Source organism: Nycticebus coucang, chromosome 17, assembly GCF_027406575.1.
Source record: "Nycticebus coucang isolate mNycCou1 chromosome 17, mNycCou1.pri, whole genome shotgun sequence".
Classification (NCBI taxonomy): Eukaryota; Metazoa; Chordata; class Mammalia; order Primates; family Lorisidae; genus Nycticebus; species Nycticebus coucang.
The window spans coordinates 75,949,752-75,968,589 of record NC_069796.1 but is presented as its reverse complement, the minus strand read 5'-3'; the positions used below and the strand labels follow the sequence as shown (position 1 = coordinate 75,968,589).

Genomic DNA, 18,838 nt, shown 5'->3' with positions numbered 1-18,838 from the left:
ATATTTTCAGTACTTTCCAGATAAACAAAAACAAAACTTAAAACTTAGTGCCTGCAAAACTGAATCTAGGCCCCCAGAAAGGCTTGGTTTGGTCTTTTTATGTTTTTTTTTTTGTTTGTTTTCTGGAGACAGAGTCTCAAGCTGTTGCCCTCGATAGAGTGCTGTGACATCACAGCTCACAGCAACCTCAAACTCTTGGGCTTAAGTGATTCTCTTGCCTCAGCCTCCCAAGTAGCTGGAACTACAGGCGCCTGCCACAATGCTTGACTATTTTTTGTTGTTGTTGTTGCAGTTGTCATTATTGTTTTAGCTGGCCTTGGCTGGGTTTGAACCCGTGAACCTGGGTTTATGTGGCTGGTGCCCTATAAACTGAGCTATGGGTGCCAACCCTTTTATGGTTTTTTAAAAAAATTTGAGTGAGTTCCTGTCTAAAGTTGAGAGATGTCCTGTAAAAATCCAGATTTCCAACTTGTCTTGAAAAATTAGAAGGTCTGGCCATGGTGGGCGGGGGCATTTTCCCACATCATCACAATTGTAGCCACTGGCCCCTACAGATGGGGCATAAGCTGTCCAGTGGGCCAAAATTGCCTCTACTCCTAGGAGGAATAATAGCTATTAAATCAAGCTAAGGTTATAAACAGTCAGGAGAGACCTCATCCTCAAAATAAGTTGTGGTTTATTATTCGTGATGCAATAGGGAGTGGTGAAGACTGTGGCTTATAGGGATGCCTGCTCTACTTTCCTGGTCCTGGACCTCTTTATCTGGTGTATGTCTGACTTTCCAACCCCACTGCATCTGACTCTTGCCTTGGACATATAAAAGCATGCTCTTGACTATCTTTTTTTCCCCTAGCCCCTAGGGAATCACACTCAGAACTCTGTGGATTCGGGCCTCAACACTGACAAGCCTCTCAAGACGTCATCTTCCACCTCACTGCCGCCCAGCCAGCCTCAGGACAGTGTGAATGGACCCGGCAGCCAGCCCTCTGGGAATGGATCCCTCCAAACTATCTGCCCCCCGGATGTGGCCCCTGGAAACGAGAATGGCCTCACAGTGCCTGTGCCCCTTCGCAGGTCCCGGCCCGTGTCCATGGATGCCAGAATTCAGATAGCTGAGGAGAAGCAAGTCGCTGACCAGGGTGGGGACCTCAGTCCAGCCACCAACAGGTCCCAAAAGGCAAGCCAGAGCCGGCCCAACAGCAGTGCCCTGGAGACCTTGGGTGGTGAGAAGCTGGCCAACGGCAGTCTGGAGCTCCCTGCCCAGGTGACTCCAGGCTCTTCCAAGAGGGACTCAGACTGCGGCATCCTCTCCACCTCTGAGAGCATGGACTATGGCACCTCGCTCTCTGCTGACCTGTCCCTGAACAGGGAGTCAGGCTCTCTGTCCATCAAGGTAACACCCCCTCTCCTGCCACAGGCTGGGAGCAGGAGAGTCACAGGCTGCTCCACGGCTCCGTTTGGGTTTGCAAAAGTGTTTCGTGGCTGCCGTCTGTTTTAAGCGGTTCATGAGGCTCACTCTTTCCTTAAGGAGCTTTTAGTTTGATTCATAATTTAATCTCTAAAATATCTGAGTTCAATGTGGGATTTAGGAATATCAAGCAATTGGTTTGGGCTTAAATTTCAAGGTTTAGTTAAAGGCCCTGGTAAGATTTAAATGAGAGAATTCTAGATGTAGAATTTTTGTCATTTGAGAATCAGCCCTGTGATGCAGGAAATGGGCTCAGAGCTTTCTTCTCTGGGCCCCTTCAGGAAGTAAATGACAGTAGCCACCCTGCTTGAGATCTCAGCACGAGGCAAGCGCTGTGCAAAGTGCTTCAAAAAGAACCGAGATTCCTTCATCCTCCCAGTTTACAGATGAGCAAATGGAGGCTCAGAGAAGTCAGCAGCCACCCTAGGCCCATGTGAGTAGGAGTGGGGAGGTGGTCAGATCCAGGCTCCAGGCTCTGAACTTTGCCAGTGGACTCAACAGTCTCCTTCTCAGGCAGCTGGAAGGGCTGACTCCTTTTTCTGCCTGCTGGTAACTTCAAGGTGCTGTGAGACACACCATTGATCTATTGACTCCCCAGCCAGGTTTGTTTTTAAAGAAGGTATTTTATCTTTATGTTTTTTCCTTCCATCATTTTATTTGGCAAAAAACATATTTAGCAAACACATTTGCTAAACAATTGAGAGAGAAAGAAGGAAAAGCAGCTGGCCTGCCAGAGATCAGCCTCGGGAACAGAAAGAAAATACAAATCCAGCAGCAGGTCACAGGACAGGTGTAGACAGCAGCCTTTACATTTGAGCATCACCCTCCTCAGGATGACTTTCCTGGCCCTTCTCTTCCTAAAAAGGCGTTAAGCACTTAAAGGAAAAAGAAGGGAGGGTTTTGTTTTTTTGTTGACCTGCCATAGGCAGAAGCCTGCAGGGGAGAGGAGCCCAGACACAGCGGCAAGAACCGCCTGCAGGTCCCCACTTAGCAGGAGTAGGGCTCAGCACAGACTCCAGGGACTCTGGCTCAGTCACTCCTCTCCCAGGGCCTGGAAGGCCTGGGGGTCTGAGTTGGAAAGGCAGGGCTGGTCTGTACCAGGAGAGGCCTTTGAAATCAGTTAAGAGGCCAGAGGCAGCAGGCAGAGGATACCAGGGCTCCCTTGGTATCCTGGCCATGAGGATACCAGGGCTGGCCCCCAAGCCCTCACCTGAATCAGAGCTGAGAACTCTGGTTCATATGTTCTAATACCACAACACCTCCGGGAGTGTAGGCAGCAGGATTATTCACAGTAAAAGATAAAGATTATGAATACTTTCACTGCGGCTCCCGACAGGTGTGGCTGCCAGTGGAGTTCAGCCTAGGTCAGGTTTGGCTGCCAACTGAGTCATAAAAACAACCTTTGGTTTTTAGGGCTCCTTTGGATTCTGGCATTGTGGCTGGAGAATTTTGTATAGTCTGCAATAATAACTGTCAGGATTCGATCCCAAGCATGGGCTGTGTGCTGTGAGTGGGGCTGGCCGTGCGTGCTCCCCACATGTCCTCTCACTGGCCCTTCACAGCCGCCCTGGGAGATGAGGGCTGCTGTTACCCTCTGACAGGTGAGGAAACCGAGGTTCAGAAAGGACAAGAGGCTTGTCCAGTGGCACAGGGCCAGTGAGTGGTAGAGTGAGGATCAGAGCCCACTCTTTCCAACACCACATCCTGTGTGTGCCTGAGTGCTGGCAGCAAGGTGGGCGAGGGCTAAGAGTGGCAGTGTCTGAAGGCTGAGGTCAGGGAATGGCCAGGGGAAGTGCTCAGACACCGGGGCTCTCCAGTTGAGAGGTTGAGGCAAGAGAGACAGTGGATGGACATGTCCTCCCTGGGTGGAGGTAGGGCTGTGGCGCCAGCAGTGCGATGGGCCTCACCCCTGTGTCAGCTATAGACCCTTAGCTGAAATGCTGAGCTTTGTCTAATGATTTTCCCTGGCCAGGACTCAAGGCTGCACAAGAGAACCCTGAAGCGGACTCGCAGATTTGTGGTGGATGGTGTTGAGGTGAGCATCACCACCTCCAAGATCATCAGCGAGGATGAGAAGAAGGATGAGGAGATGAGATTTCTCAGGCAAGCCCGGGGAGGGCTGCCAGTGGTGGTAACAGGATGGGAGTGCTATTGGAGGGATGGGCATGGGTTCTTTTGATGAGAGGGCTGTCTGTCTACAGCCTGAAGATTGGGAATCACAGAGACAAAAATAAATTGGTTTTGCCTGAGATCCTTTACTGCCCCATCCATCCATGTGGCCAGTCATCTATCCATCCACCTTTCCATCTAACCATCCTTCCATCCGCCTAACCATCTGTCTACTCAACCATTCACTGTGTCATCCACCCAATCATCCATCCATTCATCTACTCACTCACCCATCCACCCAGACATCTGCCCGTCCATCTACCCACTCACCTTCCACCCATTCATCTAGCCATCCATCCAATCACCCATTCATTCATCTGTCCACCCATCCATTTATTTATCATAATCATACTCATCCCTCCATCCACCTATCCATCTATCCTACCCAGTCTTCATCTATCTTCTCATCCATCTATCTAGCCACCCACCCCATCCATCCATTCATCCATCTATCCTTCCACCGTTCATCATCCATCTATCCATCCATCCATCCACCCATCCATTCATCTGCGTATCCGTTCATCTGTCATTCACTCCTCTGCTCAGCCATCCATTCACCCATGTATCCACCAACATACCAGTTTGGGGATAGGTGGTGACCCAGATAGATGAAGCTATCACTTAGGGAGGCCTTGGAGCCACAGCGGTCCCTTAGGGCTAAGCCTTTGCAGGGTAAATTCATTATTGGTTTGGAGAAAAATTCTAGAACATCAAGCACGTTTATATTTTTTAAAAGCATAAACATGCCAAAGCCAAGTAGAAGCAGTTTTGGATGTTTCTGGGGTACTTATTTCTGTACTGTAAGAAAATAAAAGGCAGACTTTTCATTAGTTAGTGGTGTTTCTGTGAACACACACACACACAGAAATATCAGTGTAATCTGTGTAGGTTAGGGGTGCTGAGGGAGTGGTTGCTCTTGGCAGATGACATTTAATGGTCATCTGGGAGGCACCCTGGACTCTTCAAACTCCAGCCTCCAGGGATGGGTTTCCATCACTTCTCCTCTGGGCAGTTCAGTTTCCTAGGATTGAAATTCCAGAGTCACCACACCCCATCGAGAAGCAGCACCCTCTCCCCCTGGCACTGGGCTCCCACGCTCCTCTGTGAGCCACCACGGTTCACAGGTGGGACTTGGAGGAGGTAAAGAGGTGCTTGTAAAGAACCAGCCTTTTCGGGCGGCACCTGTGGCTCAGTCGGTAGGGCACCGGCCCCATACACCGAGGGTGGCGGGTTCAAACCCGGCCCCGCCGAACTGCAACAAAAAAAAAAAAAAAAAATAGCCGGGTGTTGTGGCGGGCGCCTGTAGTCCCAGCTACTCGGGAGGCTGAGGCAAGAGAATCGCTTAAGCCCAGGAGTTGGAGGTTGCTGTGAGCTGTGTGACGCCACGGCACTCTACTGAGGGCCATAAAGTGAGACTCTGTCTCTACAAAAAAAAAAAAAAAAAACAAAAAAAAAGAACCAGCCTTTTCTAGCTGGCCTGATTTAATCTGGGGTCTGATTGTCCTGAAAGCCAGGCTAGGTGCCACACTGTGACAGTGTGGAAGCCTCTGCTTATTCCTGGCATTTCCAGAGAATTGAGTCACATTTAGACTTTTGAGCCACATGGCCGTGAGTTCATCACTCCCCACAGCTGAGTCTTCTTGGTGAGTTCATCACTCCCCACAGCTGAGTCTTCTTGGTGAGTTCATCACTCCCCACAGCTGAGTCTTCTTGGTGAGTTCATCACTCCCCACAGCTGAGTCTTCTTGGTCAGAGCTCCTCCTGTTCTTTCTTACAATTGTGCTGTTCCTTGCTTTTTTTTTTTTTTGTTTGAGACAGACTCAAGCTGTCACCCTGGATAGAGTGCAATGGTGTCATAGCTCACAGCAACCTCCAACTTAGGCACAAGTGATCTTCTTGCCTTAGTTTTTCTATTTTTTTTTTTTTTTTTTTTTTGGCCGGGGCTGGGTTTGAACCCGCCACCTCCGGCATATGGGACCGGCGCCCTACCCGCTGAGCCACAGGAGCCGCCCTTTTCTATTTTTTTTTATTGTTGGGGATTCATTGAGGTACAAGCAACCAGGTTACACTGATTGCATTTGTTAGGTAAAGCCTCTCTCAGTTTTTCTATTTTTAGTAGAGATGGTGGGGGTCTTGCTTTTTGCTCAGTCTGGTGTCGAACGAACACGTGAGCTCAAACAATCCATCAGCCTCCGCCTCCCAGAGTGCTAGGATTACAGGTGTGAGTCACCACACCTGGCCTGTTCCTTGCTTCTTTTTTTTTTTTTTTTTTTTTTTGTAGAGACAGAGTTTCACTTTATGGCCCTTGGTAGAGTGCCGTGGCCTCACACAGCTCACAGCAACCTCCAACTCCTGGGCTTAAGCGATTCACTTGCCTCAGCCTCCCGAGTAGCTGGGACTACAGGCGCCCGCCACAACACCCGGCTATGTTCCTTGCTTCTTAAGCCATCAACCCTGTCTCTTTGCCCTCCTTCCCTTGTGAGAACTCAGGTGGGTCAGCCGGGCGGGCTGCCTACCTGCTTTGCGTATTCCTTTGTTCTGTCAACTTTTCTGGAAACCTTAGTTTCTCTTGAGTCAGGATTTCTGTTTCTTTGTTAAAACTCACAAATTGCCTTCTACCTTCTCACTTTTCAGAAAAGCAGAGACTCAGACGGAAGCTTCTTTATGTGGCTATAGAAAGCATTTCTGGCTTTTTGCAGACACACAAGTTGTTGCTGCTTCTTCCTCATTGTGATTCAAGCAGCTGCCACTTATGTAGCACTTACCACGTGCCAGGTGGGCACTTGACTTGCGTCATCTCATTTATCCCTTGAAGAACTCAAGAGGGTTAAGATTATTCTGCAGAGGAAATGAGACTAAGGAAGGAAGGCCCCTGGGGGAATTGCCATGGCGCAGCCTGAAGGTGCCAGACAAGAGTAGGACATGGGCCTCCCAGACCCCAGGGAGCCTCCCTCCTCCCCCATTCTACAATCAGGAAGCCCAGGTTCTTTCTATAACATTTTAATTTCTTTTCTTTCTTTCTTTTTTTTTTTGGATTTTCCCAGAAAGAAATATCATTAACATTTTGGGGCTTATCTCCAATGTGTTTTTTTTTTGAGACAGAGTGTCATTTTGTCATCCTTGGTAGGGTGCTGTGGCATCTTAGCTCACAAAAACCTCAAACTCTTGGGTTCAAGTGATCCTCTTGCCTCAGCCTCTCAAGCAAGTGGGACTACAGGTACTTGCCACAATACCCAGCTATTGTTTTTTTCTTTTTCTTTCTTTTCCTTTTTTTTTTTTTTTTTGAGATAGAGTCTCACTATGTTGCTCTTGGTAGAGTGCCGTGACATCACAGCTCACAACAACCTCCAACTCTTGGTCTCAAGTGATTTTCTTGCCTCGGCCTCCCGAGTGGCTGGGACTACAGGTGCTCGCCACAATGACCGGCTATTCTTCTGTTGCAGTTGTCATTGTTGCTTAGCTGGCCCCTGGGTTCGAACCTGCCAGCTTCTGGTGTATGTAGCTGGCGCCCTAACCACTGTGCTATGGGCGCTGAGTAGATCTTGCTAAGCTATTTTTTAGAGACGGGGTCTTGCTCTTGCTCAGGCTGGTCTCAAACTCGTGAACTCAGGCAATCCACCCTCCTTGGTCTTCCAAGTGCTAGGATGTCTCCATTAATTTTTTTCTGTGAGTTCATACGTAGCACACTGACAATAGATATGTTACAAAATTAAGGGATACCATGTGGTTTTAGGTCAAATTTTTATTGTATTTATTTATTTATTTATTTTTTCAGTTTTGGCCGGGGCTAGGTTTGAACCTGCCACCTCCGGCATATGGGACCAGCGCCCTACTCCTTTGAGCCACAGGAGCTGCCTATTTATTTATTTATTTAGAGACAGAGTCTCATTTTGTTGCCCTTGGTTGAATGCTGTAGTGTCATAGCTCACAGCAACCTCAAACTGTTGGACTCAAGTGATTCTCTTGCCTCAGCTTCTTGAGTAGCTGGGACTACAGGTGCCCTCCACAATGCCTGGATATTTTTTAGAGATGGAATCTCACTCTTGCTCAGACTGGTCTCGGTACTTGTGAGCTCAGCTGATCCAATCTGCCTCAGCCTCCCAGAGTGCTAGGATTACAGGAATGAGTCACTACACCAAGGCTTTTCGTATTTCTTCTTCTTCTTTATTGTTGGGGATTCATTGAGGGTACAAGAAATTTTATTGTACTTTTTAAATAGGTAATATAAGTTGAGCATCCTAAATTTGAAAATCCACAACCTAAAATGCTTTATAATCTGTACATTTTTGCATGCTAATATGATGCTGAAAGGAAATGCTTATTGGAGCATTTTGGGCTTTGGATTTTCAGATTTGGGATGCTCAACTGGTAAGTACAATGCAAATATTCCAAAATCCAAAAAAATTCCAAAACATTTCTGGCCCCAAGCATTTTGGACAAGGGATTCCTGTGTAATGTCATGGTTCAAAATTTAAAAACATTTTTTTCAAGTAGATAAACAGTGAAAAATCTTTCTCCACTTACTTTTCTTTCAGAAATCTATTTGTCCTTCTTATATTAATATTTTATGGTATAATTGATCCTTCTAGAAATAGTAAAAGTAAACACACACACATACACAGACATACATTATTGTCTTTTTTTTGTTAACCCAGATGGTAGGTATAATGGACTCATTCTTCAAATTTTGCTTAGAGACAATTCTGTATCTGTTCATAAATAATTGTTGTTTTTTTTTTTTCTGCAGTTTTTTTTTTGGCTGGGGCTGGGTTTGAACTCGCCACTTCCAGCATCTGGGGCTGGCGCCCTACTCCTTGAGCCACAGGCGCCTCCCTCATAAATAATTGTTATTTTAAATAGATGCTTTCCCAAGTAATTAAATATTTTTTAAAACTTGATTTTTAATGGTAGTATAGAATTCTATCATATGGTAATATTTTAATTTATTTAAGTAGATCTCAGTGATGAATTTTATTTCTAATTTGTGCCATTATAAATAGCATTGTTATGAACATCCTTATTCAACGTTAGTATAAATCGATAAGTATTTCTTTAGAATCAATATCCAGCAATGGAACTAGTATGTCAAAAGGCATAAACTTACTGCCGAAATAATCTTCTAAAAATGTTGTACCAATTTATACATATCAGCAGTATATGAAAACATCAATTTCCTCTATATGCCAGCCTACTTAGTTAATGGAAATGTTATTTATTTTTAATTTGCATTTCATATCCATGTAGGTAATTTTAAAATTCCTTTCCCCCCCTTTTTTTTTTTTGAGACAGAGTCTCATTATGTCGTTCTTGGTAGAGTGCTGTGGTGTCACAGCTCACAGCAACCTCAAAGTCTTGGGCTTACGAGGTTCTCATGCCTCAGCCTCCCAAGTAGCTGGGACTACAGGCTTCCGCTACAACGCCTGGCTATTTTGTTGTTGTTTTTGTCATCATTGTTGTTTAGCAGGCCCAGTCCAGGTTTGAACCTACCAGCCCTGGTGCATGTGGCTGGTGCCCCAATCACTGAGCTACGGGTGTCGAGCCTTTGTCTTTTTCTTTTCATGTCTCTTCCTGTTCATGGCCACTCTTTTTGGTTAGGTTATTCCTCGTTTTTTTATTAGTTTGTAACCACTCTTTATATATTAAAAGTTTTGTTCAGGAGGCACCTGTGGCTCAAGGAGTAGGGTGCTGGTCCCATATGCCAGAGGTGGCGGGTTCAAACCCAGCCCCGGCCAAAACCACAAAAAAAAAAAGTTTTGTCTGTCAATAAATGTCAAATGAAGCCTGAGTTCTATTCATCCCTCTGCCCAAGACTTGTGTTTTTCCACCATGATCTAATCTGCTGTGTCCCAAACTGTGAGTATTGAGGTCACTCTGAGGCTACTTTCTCATTGTGAAATATCTGTATCCATTAACCCATCAGGCGCCAGGAACTCCGAGAGCTTCGGCTGCTCCAGAAAGAAGAGCATCGAAACCAGACCCAGCTGAGCAACAAGCATGAGCTGCAGCTGGAACAAATGCACAAACGTTTTGAACAGGAAATCAACGTGAGTACGGGAAAGATGGGACTCTAGAGGGTTTCTTGCCTCCATGTTTTCTTTACATGGAAGTTGCAGAGTAGGAGTGATTGGGCAGTGGAGAGTAATTCCCAATTGTCCAGTTCCTGTGGTTTCCTGATCTTACGAGGTAGCAACTTGTAAACAATTGCGTGAAGAATTGCGTGACAGTCACATCAATCCTCTGAGTCACACAGACTCTAGAAGGGAAATAGCCTTTGCTGAGCACCATATAACAACCCTGCAAGGTCAATGGTCTAATCTCCCCTCTGCAGATAAGGAAATAGAGACTCAGAGAAGTTAAATGACTTGCCCCAGGTCACACAACAAAGAGGTGGTAGAGCTTTCTGAGTACCTGTTCTGAACTCTGCTTATCCCCCTCTCAGATGTAAAGTGGTTTGCTGAGTGTCTTGGAATTTCTGCTCCTTCCAGGCCAAGAAGAAGTTCTTTGACACAGAGTTAGAGAACTTGGAGCGTCAGCAAAAGCAGCAGGTGGAAAAGATGGAGCAAGACCACGCCGTGCGCCGTAAGGAGGAGGCCAAGCGGATCCGCCTGGAGCAGGATCGGGACTACGCCAGGTTCCAAGAGCAGCTCAGACTGATGAAGAAGGAGGTGAATATGTGCTGGGCAGGGCAGGGCTGTCTGGGGCTATGAGGGCCTCTTGGTTGCAACTAATGTAAATCCTAGCAGAACTCACCTCAGCAACAGAGGGTGCACCTGAAAAGCTTAGGTGCAGGTGTGTTTGGACCTGTATGCTCAGGCTGGGCTGTTAGGAGCCATGTGTCCACTTGGGGGGTCTGTTTTCTCCCCTGTGTTGGCGTGGCTTGTGAAGGCCCTTACTACATGGCCTTGGACAGCTTCCCTTAAATCAGCAGTTCTCAACCTGTGGGTCGTGACACAGGAACTGTATTCAAGAGTTTCGGCATTAGGAAGATTGAGAACTACTGCCTTAAATCCTCCCAGCTTAGCAACCCCGGCTAAAAGCAGGAGCAGGGAAGAAGGAAGGGATGGTGGCCCAAGGGAGTCTGAGATGCTGTTAGCAGAAGAGGGGGCTGGGTAGGCAAAGGCAACATGTCCTCTCCACTCCACTCTCTCCCTCCCTTCCTCTCCGCAGTTAGAAGGGGTAGGGGAAGGTAGCAAAGATGCTCCTGAGACAAGGAGAGGGAGGCCTTGTCTCCCTGCAGGCCTGCTCTGGAGAAGGGCTTCTGCAAGAAAAGCCTGCACCTGCCTCCGTGGAGCAACACCTGGAGGCTAGGACAGTCTTTACTAGATGAGGCAGGAAGGAAACCAGCAGGTGGAAGCCCCCAGGGCAGGAACCCAGACTGCGTGCAGAGTACAGGGAGTGGGCAGCCTCCCGGGGTGCTGCACATGCTGGGGCCCTCAGAGCCCAGTTCACCTACTTTACCGTGGTGTGGGTGACATTGGGTATATCCTGGGGGCCTCCAGCTGAGCATGGCGGGGATGGGGTGGGCCAAATGAGGCATTCACCTCGGCCACAACCCTTAAAGGGCACCAGAAAACTCAGGAATCAAGACAAAAAATATTTTCATCTAATACTTAAAGTAAAAATGATACATAGGGTCGGTGCCTGTGGCTCAAGTGGCTAAGGCGCCCCAGCCACATACACCAGAGCTGGCGGGTTGGAATCCAGCCCAGGCCTGCCCAAACAACAATGATGGCTGCAACCAAAAAATAGCCAGGTGTTGTAGTGGGCGCCTGTAGTCCCAGCTACTTGGGAGGTGGAGGCAGGAGAATCGCTAGAGCCCAGGAGTTGGAGGTTGCTGTGAGCTGTGATGTCATGGCCCTCTACCCAGGGCAACAGCTTGAGGCTCTGTCTCAAAAAAAAAAGAAAAACGAGATACATAAACTTCATGATAAATAGGTACCAACTATTAAAATAAAGACAGGACCTGATAGGGCTGGAATTAGAATGAGGCAATAAGGCTGTGTCCTGCAAGTATGCAGGTACAGGGCTGGATCCTGTTTTTATTTAAAAGTTTAACATTTTATTTGTGATTTTTTTCTTCTTTTGCACAAATTTTGATTTTGTTAAAATGTTACTTATTTTGATTACTGAGTTTTGGGCGTCCCCTTAAAACTTGTGCCTAGTTGAGTGTCTCGCTTGCCTCATCATCCTGGTCCTGGCCCACCTCCGAGAGAGGGGTTGATGGGCTGGAGATATATCTCGGGTACAGGAGAAGCAACACTCAGTCTGTCCCTAGCTCCTATGCAGAGACCACAGGTGTGGGAGGCAGGGAAGGCCTGATTCCAAGGCTTGGCTCTGTAGTCCACTAGCTGTTTGGCTTTGGACAAGCCATTTCCCTGAGTCCCAGTTGCCTTCTGTCAAAGTGAGTTATTGCACAATGGTTTTTACTGAGTACCCATATGTGTGGTGGCACTGTGCAGGCTAACAGAAATATGGCGATGATCAAAATAGAGTTGTTCAAGGAACTGTTCATCTCCAGAGAAGCCAGAGTAACAAATAGCAAGTACAAAAAACCCAAGTTACTCCAGAGTAACAAAAAGCAAGTACATTATCAAATAAATAAAATAGTCGCAGCTGAGCATTGTGGCTCATGCCTGTAATCTTAGCACTGTAAGAGGCTGAGGTAGGTGAATCACTTGAGCTCAGGAATTTGAGACCAGCCCGAACATGGGCAACACCCTGTCTCTACTGAAAATAGAAAAACTAGCTGGATGTAGTGGCAGGTACCTGTAGTTCCAGTTACTTGGGAGGCTGAGGCAAGAGTATTGCTCAAGTCCCAAGAGTTTGAGGTTGCTGTGAGCTATGATGTCATGGCACTCTACCCAGGGTGACAGAGTGAGACTCTCCAAAAAAAAAAAAAAAAGAAAGAAAATAGTCACCACCATGCTATGAAAGCAAAGATGCTGGTTAACTGGAGATGTGGAGAGAGATGATTTAGAGTGGGAGGGCCTCTCAGCATGTGGCATTTAAGCTGAGACCAGACATTCCAGGACCATGTGCAAAGGCCCTGAGGTATGGGGAAACACTTGGAGTGGGGTGTTCAAAGAACTGAGAAATGAACAGTGTGGCAGGAGCTTAGGAAACAAAGGGAAGAGGAGCACAAGGTAGAATCAGGCAGGTATGCGGAGGCCAGATCATTGCAGCGTGGGGCCAGAGACAGGAGCTTGTGGTTTTAGTTTTAACACCCTGAAGAGACCATCTGCCTCCTTTATTCTGCAGTTATCGTACCTCCATTCCTCACATAAATGTCTGGAGCATTAAACAAGAAGTATGTCAAGTGCTACACCAAAGTATCTTTCCTAGAATGCCCAGGAGATGCCCAGTCCATCCTTGCATATGTGTCCATCACATATGCACACCCTGTGTGGAAGGAACTCTAAGAGTGGAAAAGAGAGTGGGCCACAGAGGAGGGGCCTAGGGTAGGAGAGGGGTGGGGGAAGCCACAGGGCTCCTGACGCTTTTCCAGAACTGGCCCTTAACAAAGTCAGACTTTCTCATTAGCAGGGTCCAGGAAGAGGTTTGAGCATGCCGCTGAACTCTGAGGCAGTGCGTCGGATCTGCTCACACTCAGTGTTTTAGTTTTTTTTTTTTTTTTAAATTTATGGGTGTTTTTCTTTAAAAAAGAAAAAGCTTGGTTTCACAGCTCTTTTGACTTTTCGAGAAGGATGTGGCTTATGCCGTTTTCTCCCAATACTGTTCTTCCCCGAGGAGAGCTCACCTGCCTTGATTCTGTGGCTCACTTCTATACCAGAGAGCTGCTGTTTTTAATGTTTCTCATGGTAGCGCTGGGCAATGTATAAGCTGGCATTCACAAATTCAGAGCTATTTGTGCGGTTTCATTACTTAATTAATTAAACCTATATATTTTCGAGCCCCTACTATTTGCCAGCCCCTGTATTAGGCAGTGATGAGCAAATCATACATAGTCCCCACCCGTCCTCAAGTTTCCCAGGGACGCAGGAAGCCATCAGTATGGAAAGTTGGATGACTGAGAAGTTTGAGAACATGCTGCATATTTATCAGCGGTTTATAAAGGAGGAGGATGGTCCGTTCGTGGTGTAAAAGAAGAGAAGCAAGTTGGGCTTTGCCTTTCTTTTAGGACGGCATCATGGTGCTATGGTTGTGTGGAGTTTGGAGTCAGAAAGACTTGGTTTGAATCCTGACCCCAGGCAAGCTCTTCCAGTCTCTGGGCGGGTCTCTGTAAAAGCTGCTCATGACAGGATGTGCTTCAGGAGGTTACAGAGCGCAGGCAAAGCAGCCAGGCTCTCGTGAGCACTTACTGCGTGACACGGCACTTCCAGTTGCTCTTACTCTTGGTGGTGGTGGTGTCAGTTTTCAGCTCGCAGGAGGCCGTGAGGGGCTTTGCTTCGTGGTACCCCAGATATCCCATCATCCCACTGTCCTGCCACCACCTACTCCTCACTCCCAAGACTTCCTTCTCTGATCCCAAAGGTCACCTTTATCCTCACAGAGGCTGCAAAATGCTGGGTGAGGCCCAGGCAGCTGCAGGGGTGAAGCACCAAGTTGGCTGCCCTCAGCTGGGCAGCCTCTGAACTACCCAGGGATCATTAGTCAGCTCAGAGCTGCAACATGGTAACTGTGCTTGGATGCTGGAGAGAAAGACCGCACACAGACCCACAGGGGCTTGTCCTTTCACCAGCTGAGAGGAAGGAGGAGTTCATCCTGTGCATGGCCCTGCCATCCACTCAGTGTGAGAGAGCGTGTCGCGATTGGAATTCGGGCATGGGAAAACACAAAATAATCAAAAGGATAAGGCTCGGCACCTGTAGCTCAGCAGCTAAGGCACCAGTCACATACATACACTGGAGCTGGCAGGTTTGAACCCTGCCTGGGCCTGCCAAACAACAATGACAACTATAACAACAACAACAACAAAACAGCCGGGTGTTGTGGCAGGTGCCTGTGGTCCCAGCTACTTGGGAGGCTGAGGCAAGAGAATTGACCAAGAGTTTGAGGTTGCTGTGAGCTGTGACACTATAGCACTCTACTGAGGGTGACATAGTAAGACTCTGTCTCAAAAAAAAAAAAAAATTAAGAGAATAAAACTTGAGAAGCGGGTGGCGCCTGTGGCTCAAGGAGTAGGGCACCAGTCCCATATGCCAGAGGTGGCGGGTTCAAACCTAGCCCTGGTCAAAAAAAAAAAAAAAAAAACAGCTGGGCGGCGCCTGTGGCTCAGTCGGTAAGGCGCCAGCCCCATATACCGAGGGTGGCGGGTTCAAACCCGGCCCCGGCCAAACTGCAACCAAAAAATAGCCGGGCGTTGTGGCGAGCGCCTGCAGTCCCAGCTACTCGGGAGGCTGAGGCAAGAGAATCGCTTAAGCCCAGGAGTTGGAGGTTGCTGTGAGCTGTGTGACGCCACGGCACTCTACCGAGGGCCATAAAGTGAGACTCTGTCTCTACAAAAAAAAAAAAAAAACTTGAGAAGCCTCATGGGACATTTTCAGGATTACAGCAATTGGTATGGAACATTTATCATGCTAATGAGTTGCTTTCACTAAGGAGGTGTACATAGAGGAAAAATGATTATTAGTAAGGTGGGTGAACATAGACATTTGTTCTTCACTTTAGTAATGAAATCTAATCATGAAGTGTATGTGTGTACATATGTGTACCCATGTGCTAAATTTAGATACATGCTCACAATTCTGTAAGAATGGGAAATACGGGCTCGACACCCGTGGCTCAAGCGGCTAAGGCACCAGCCACATACACCTGAGCTGGCCGGTTTGAATCCAGCCCGGGCCTGCCAAACAATGACAGCTGCAACCAAAAAATAGCCGGGCGTTGTGGCAGGCGCCTGCAGTCCCAGCAACTTGGGAGGCCAAGGCAAGAGAATCGCTTAAGCCCAGGAGCTGGAGGTTGCTGTGAGCTGTGACGTCACAGCACTCTACCCAGGGCAATAGCTTGAGGCTCTGTCTCAAAAAATAAAATTTAAAAAAAGAATGGGAAGTATGCCCTGCAGCTCAGTCCCTGTACACACAGTCACCTTTAGCATTCATGAAAAACTTGCTTGACAGTTGTAACTTCTTGGATCACCTAAACCTGAAAGCAAACCTAACCAGTCTTGAAGGAAGTCTTTCCAGATCTCTGTTTTCCTGCCTTCCTAGACAAACTCATTAAACAGAGTTTAGCTGTTTCTTCTTATTATTATTATTACTATTATTCTTCTTAAATTATAGCTGTGTACATTAATGCAATTATGGGGTATATTGTGCTGGTTTTATATACCATTTGAAATATTTTCATCAAACTGGTTAACATAGCCTTCACCTCATTTAGGTGTTGGAAAATAGTTTGCATCTCTGTAACAGCACAGAACTGTATCCCTGGAAGGAACCCTGAAGAAATTTTCATTAAAGGCCAGATCATTTTTTGTGATGAGAAAACGAGAAACTCCAGCAAGTTCAGAGACCTTTCTGAAGACATGTAGATGTACTGGAATGCAGCTTTTCTGATCTAGTAGCGTGCAGTTTCCTGGCCCTGCCTCTCTCCAGAGATCTTGGCCGGAGAGCAGAGCTGGGCAGGGCTGTTCCATCAGTGTCCTCAGGGGTGACTGACATGGGAGTCTTGTGCTCCTTTGCCGCATGGCCACAAATGACCCAACTTTTACTGTTCTTGTGCCTCCTCCTCCCTCCATTGTCAGTGGTGTAACATTTTGTAGAGTTTTCAGTGCCTTTAGCAGAGACCCTTTTCTGAACTGCTACTTCTTCTGTCCTGGAAAAACCAGATAATCAAGCTTGTAAAAGCACAGTTCTAAGCTCAAGAGGCCTAAAAATTATACAGTGCCTCACATGGTGCCGTCAAAGGCATTTTGGCTGACACCCCAGACAGGTGCTGAGTTAGGCAGCCCTTTGATATAGCAGATGTGGCACAAATGAGATCTTTGAGGTATTTTATTAGGACTTCTGTCTAAGATGGTGATTCTCCCCAATGGACTATTTTGTCTCCCATTTGGCATTATCTGCAAACATCTTTGGTTGTCCTATTGGAAGAGTGGGGGAGAGACGCTCCTGGCATCTTCAGAATAGAGGGCAGGGGTACTGCTAACACCCTACAATGCCCAGAACAGCCTCCATGACAGAGAGTTCTCTAGCTCCCCAAGTCAATAATGCTGAAGTTGAGAAACTGTAATCTGCGGCCACCGAAGCCAAGGAACATAGGAGCAGGATTCAGATTATAACTCTAAGATCATAAAAAACAAAAACAAAAAAACCCCAAAACTGAAAGAAGAGACAATAAAGAAGAGTCAGTATTCTATTTGGGGGTCAGATGGTAAGTGTGTGTTTAACTTTATGAAACACTGCTAAACTTTTTCCAAAAATGCTCTATCACTTTACACCATGACAACGTGAGAGAGTTTCAGTTGCTCCGTGTCCTCATCAACACTTGATATTGTCAATTATATTTTTTTATTTTAGCTATTCTGATAGGTGTAGAGTGATATCTCATTGAGGTTCTTAATTTGTTTTTCGCTTATGATGATATTGAATTATCTTTTCATGTTGCTTGTTTGCTACTCATAGGTCTTTTTTGGCGATGTATCTGTTCACCAAAAAGATATTTATTTAAATGGGCAATTTGTATTCTTATATTCTGAATACAAGTACTTTGTCAAGCATGTATTTTATAAATATTTACTCTCAGTCTGTGGCATGTCTTTTAATTTTCCTCACAGTGTCGTATACAGACCAGAAGTATTTCATTTTTGGTGAAGTCCATTTTATCATTTTTTATTTTAGGAATTGTGCTTTTAGTGGCATATCTAGGAAATCTTTGCCTAACCTACGGTCACATTTTCCTTTTAAAACTTTTACATGGGCGGCGCCTGTGGCTCAAAGGAGTAGGGCACCGGCCCCATATGCCGGAGGTGGCGGGTTCAAACCTGGCCCTGGCCAAAAACTGCAAAAAAAAAAAAAAAAAAAAAAAAGGGAAGAAAGAGCAAGACCCCCATCTCTACTAAAAATAGAGAAATTAGCTGGGTGTTATGGCAGGTGCCCAGCTACTTGGGAGGCTGAGGCAAGAGGATCTCTGGAACCCAGGAGTTTAAGGCTGCTGTGAGTTAAGACACCCCGGTACTATACCAAGGGTGAGAGAGTGAGACTGTCTCAAAGAAAAAAAAAAAAAAGTTTTTCCTGCTAATTTTAACATTTGAATTGATATTTGTTGATTTTTTTTTTTTGAACATTGGTCATGTTGCCAAATTCTTTGTATGTAGAATAATTTTTGATTGTATCCTTGACATTTTAACATTATGGTCTGTAGACTCTGGATCCGTGCTATAATTTGGGAGAATGTAACGTTCAGACTACAAGTTCTGTCTCATATTCTGTGGGTAGTAGTTCCAGTCCTGGGTTGCTTGGGTTTTTCTTGTGTTGGTTTGTTTGTTTGCATCTGCCTCATTCATGCTCAGCTCAGGGCTGAATCTGAGACTTGAGTGGGTTTGTACACAGAATTAATAATTTCCCTTTTGGGGCGGCGCCTGTGGCTCAGTCGGTAAGGCGCCGGCCCCATATACCGAGGGTGATGGGTTCAAACCCGGCCCTGGCCAAACTGCAACCAAAAAATAGCCGGGCGTTGTGGCGGGCGCCTGTAGTCTCAGCTACTCGGGAGGCTGAGGCAAGAGAATCGCTTAAGCCCTGGAGTTGGAGGTTGCTGTGAGCTGTGTGAGGCCACGGCACTCTACCGAGGGCCATAAAGTGAGACTCTGTCTCTACAAAAAAAAAAAAAAAAAAAAATAATTTCCCTTTTGGGTTGGGCAGGGTGGCTCACGCCTGTAATCCTAGCACTCTGAGAGGCCGAGGCAGGTGGATTGCCTGAGCTGACAGATTCGAGACCAGCCTGAGCAAGAATGAGACCCCATCTCTAAAAATAGCCAGGTGTTGTGGTGGGCGCCTGTAGCCCCAGCTACTTGGGAGGCTGAGGCAAGAGAATCGCTTCAGCCCAAGAGTTTGAGGTTGCTGTGAGCTATGATGCCATGGCCCTCTACCAAGAGTGACAAAGTAAGGCTCAGTGCATATGGCTCAAGTGGCTAAGGCGCCAGCCACATACACCTGAGCTGGTGGGTTCAAATCCAGCCCAGGCCCCCCAAACAACGACGGCTGCAACCAAAAATTAGCCAGGCGTTGTGGTGGGCACCTGTAG

At 46.7% G+C, this 18,838-nt stretch overlaps 1 protein-coding gene across 3 annotated transcripts in view; it reads left to right on the top strand.

Annotated features, from left to right (window-relative positions):
* Nucleotides 1–18,838, top strand: part of STK10 (serine/threonine kinase 10) — a 140,831-nt gene that overhangs the window by 93,397 nt on the left and 28,596 nt on the right. For all 3 annotated transcript variants that reach the window (XM_053567350.1, XM_053567352.1, XM_053567351.1), the window contains 4 exons: nt 854–1,393; nt 3,441–3,571; nt 9,558–9,681; nt 10,123–10,302. In XM_053567350.1, coding sequence (XP_053423325.1) covers nt 854–1,393; nt 3,441–3,571; nt 9,558–9,681; nt 10,123–10,302 — 975 coding nt within the window. The remainder of the gene's footprint in view (nt 1–853; nt 1,394–3,440; nt 3,572–9,557; nt 9,682–10,122; nt 10,303–18,838) is intronic.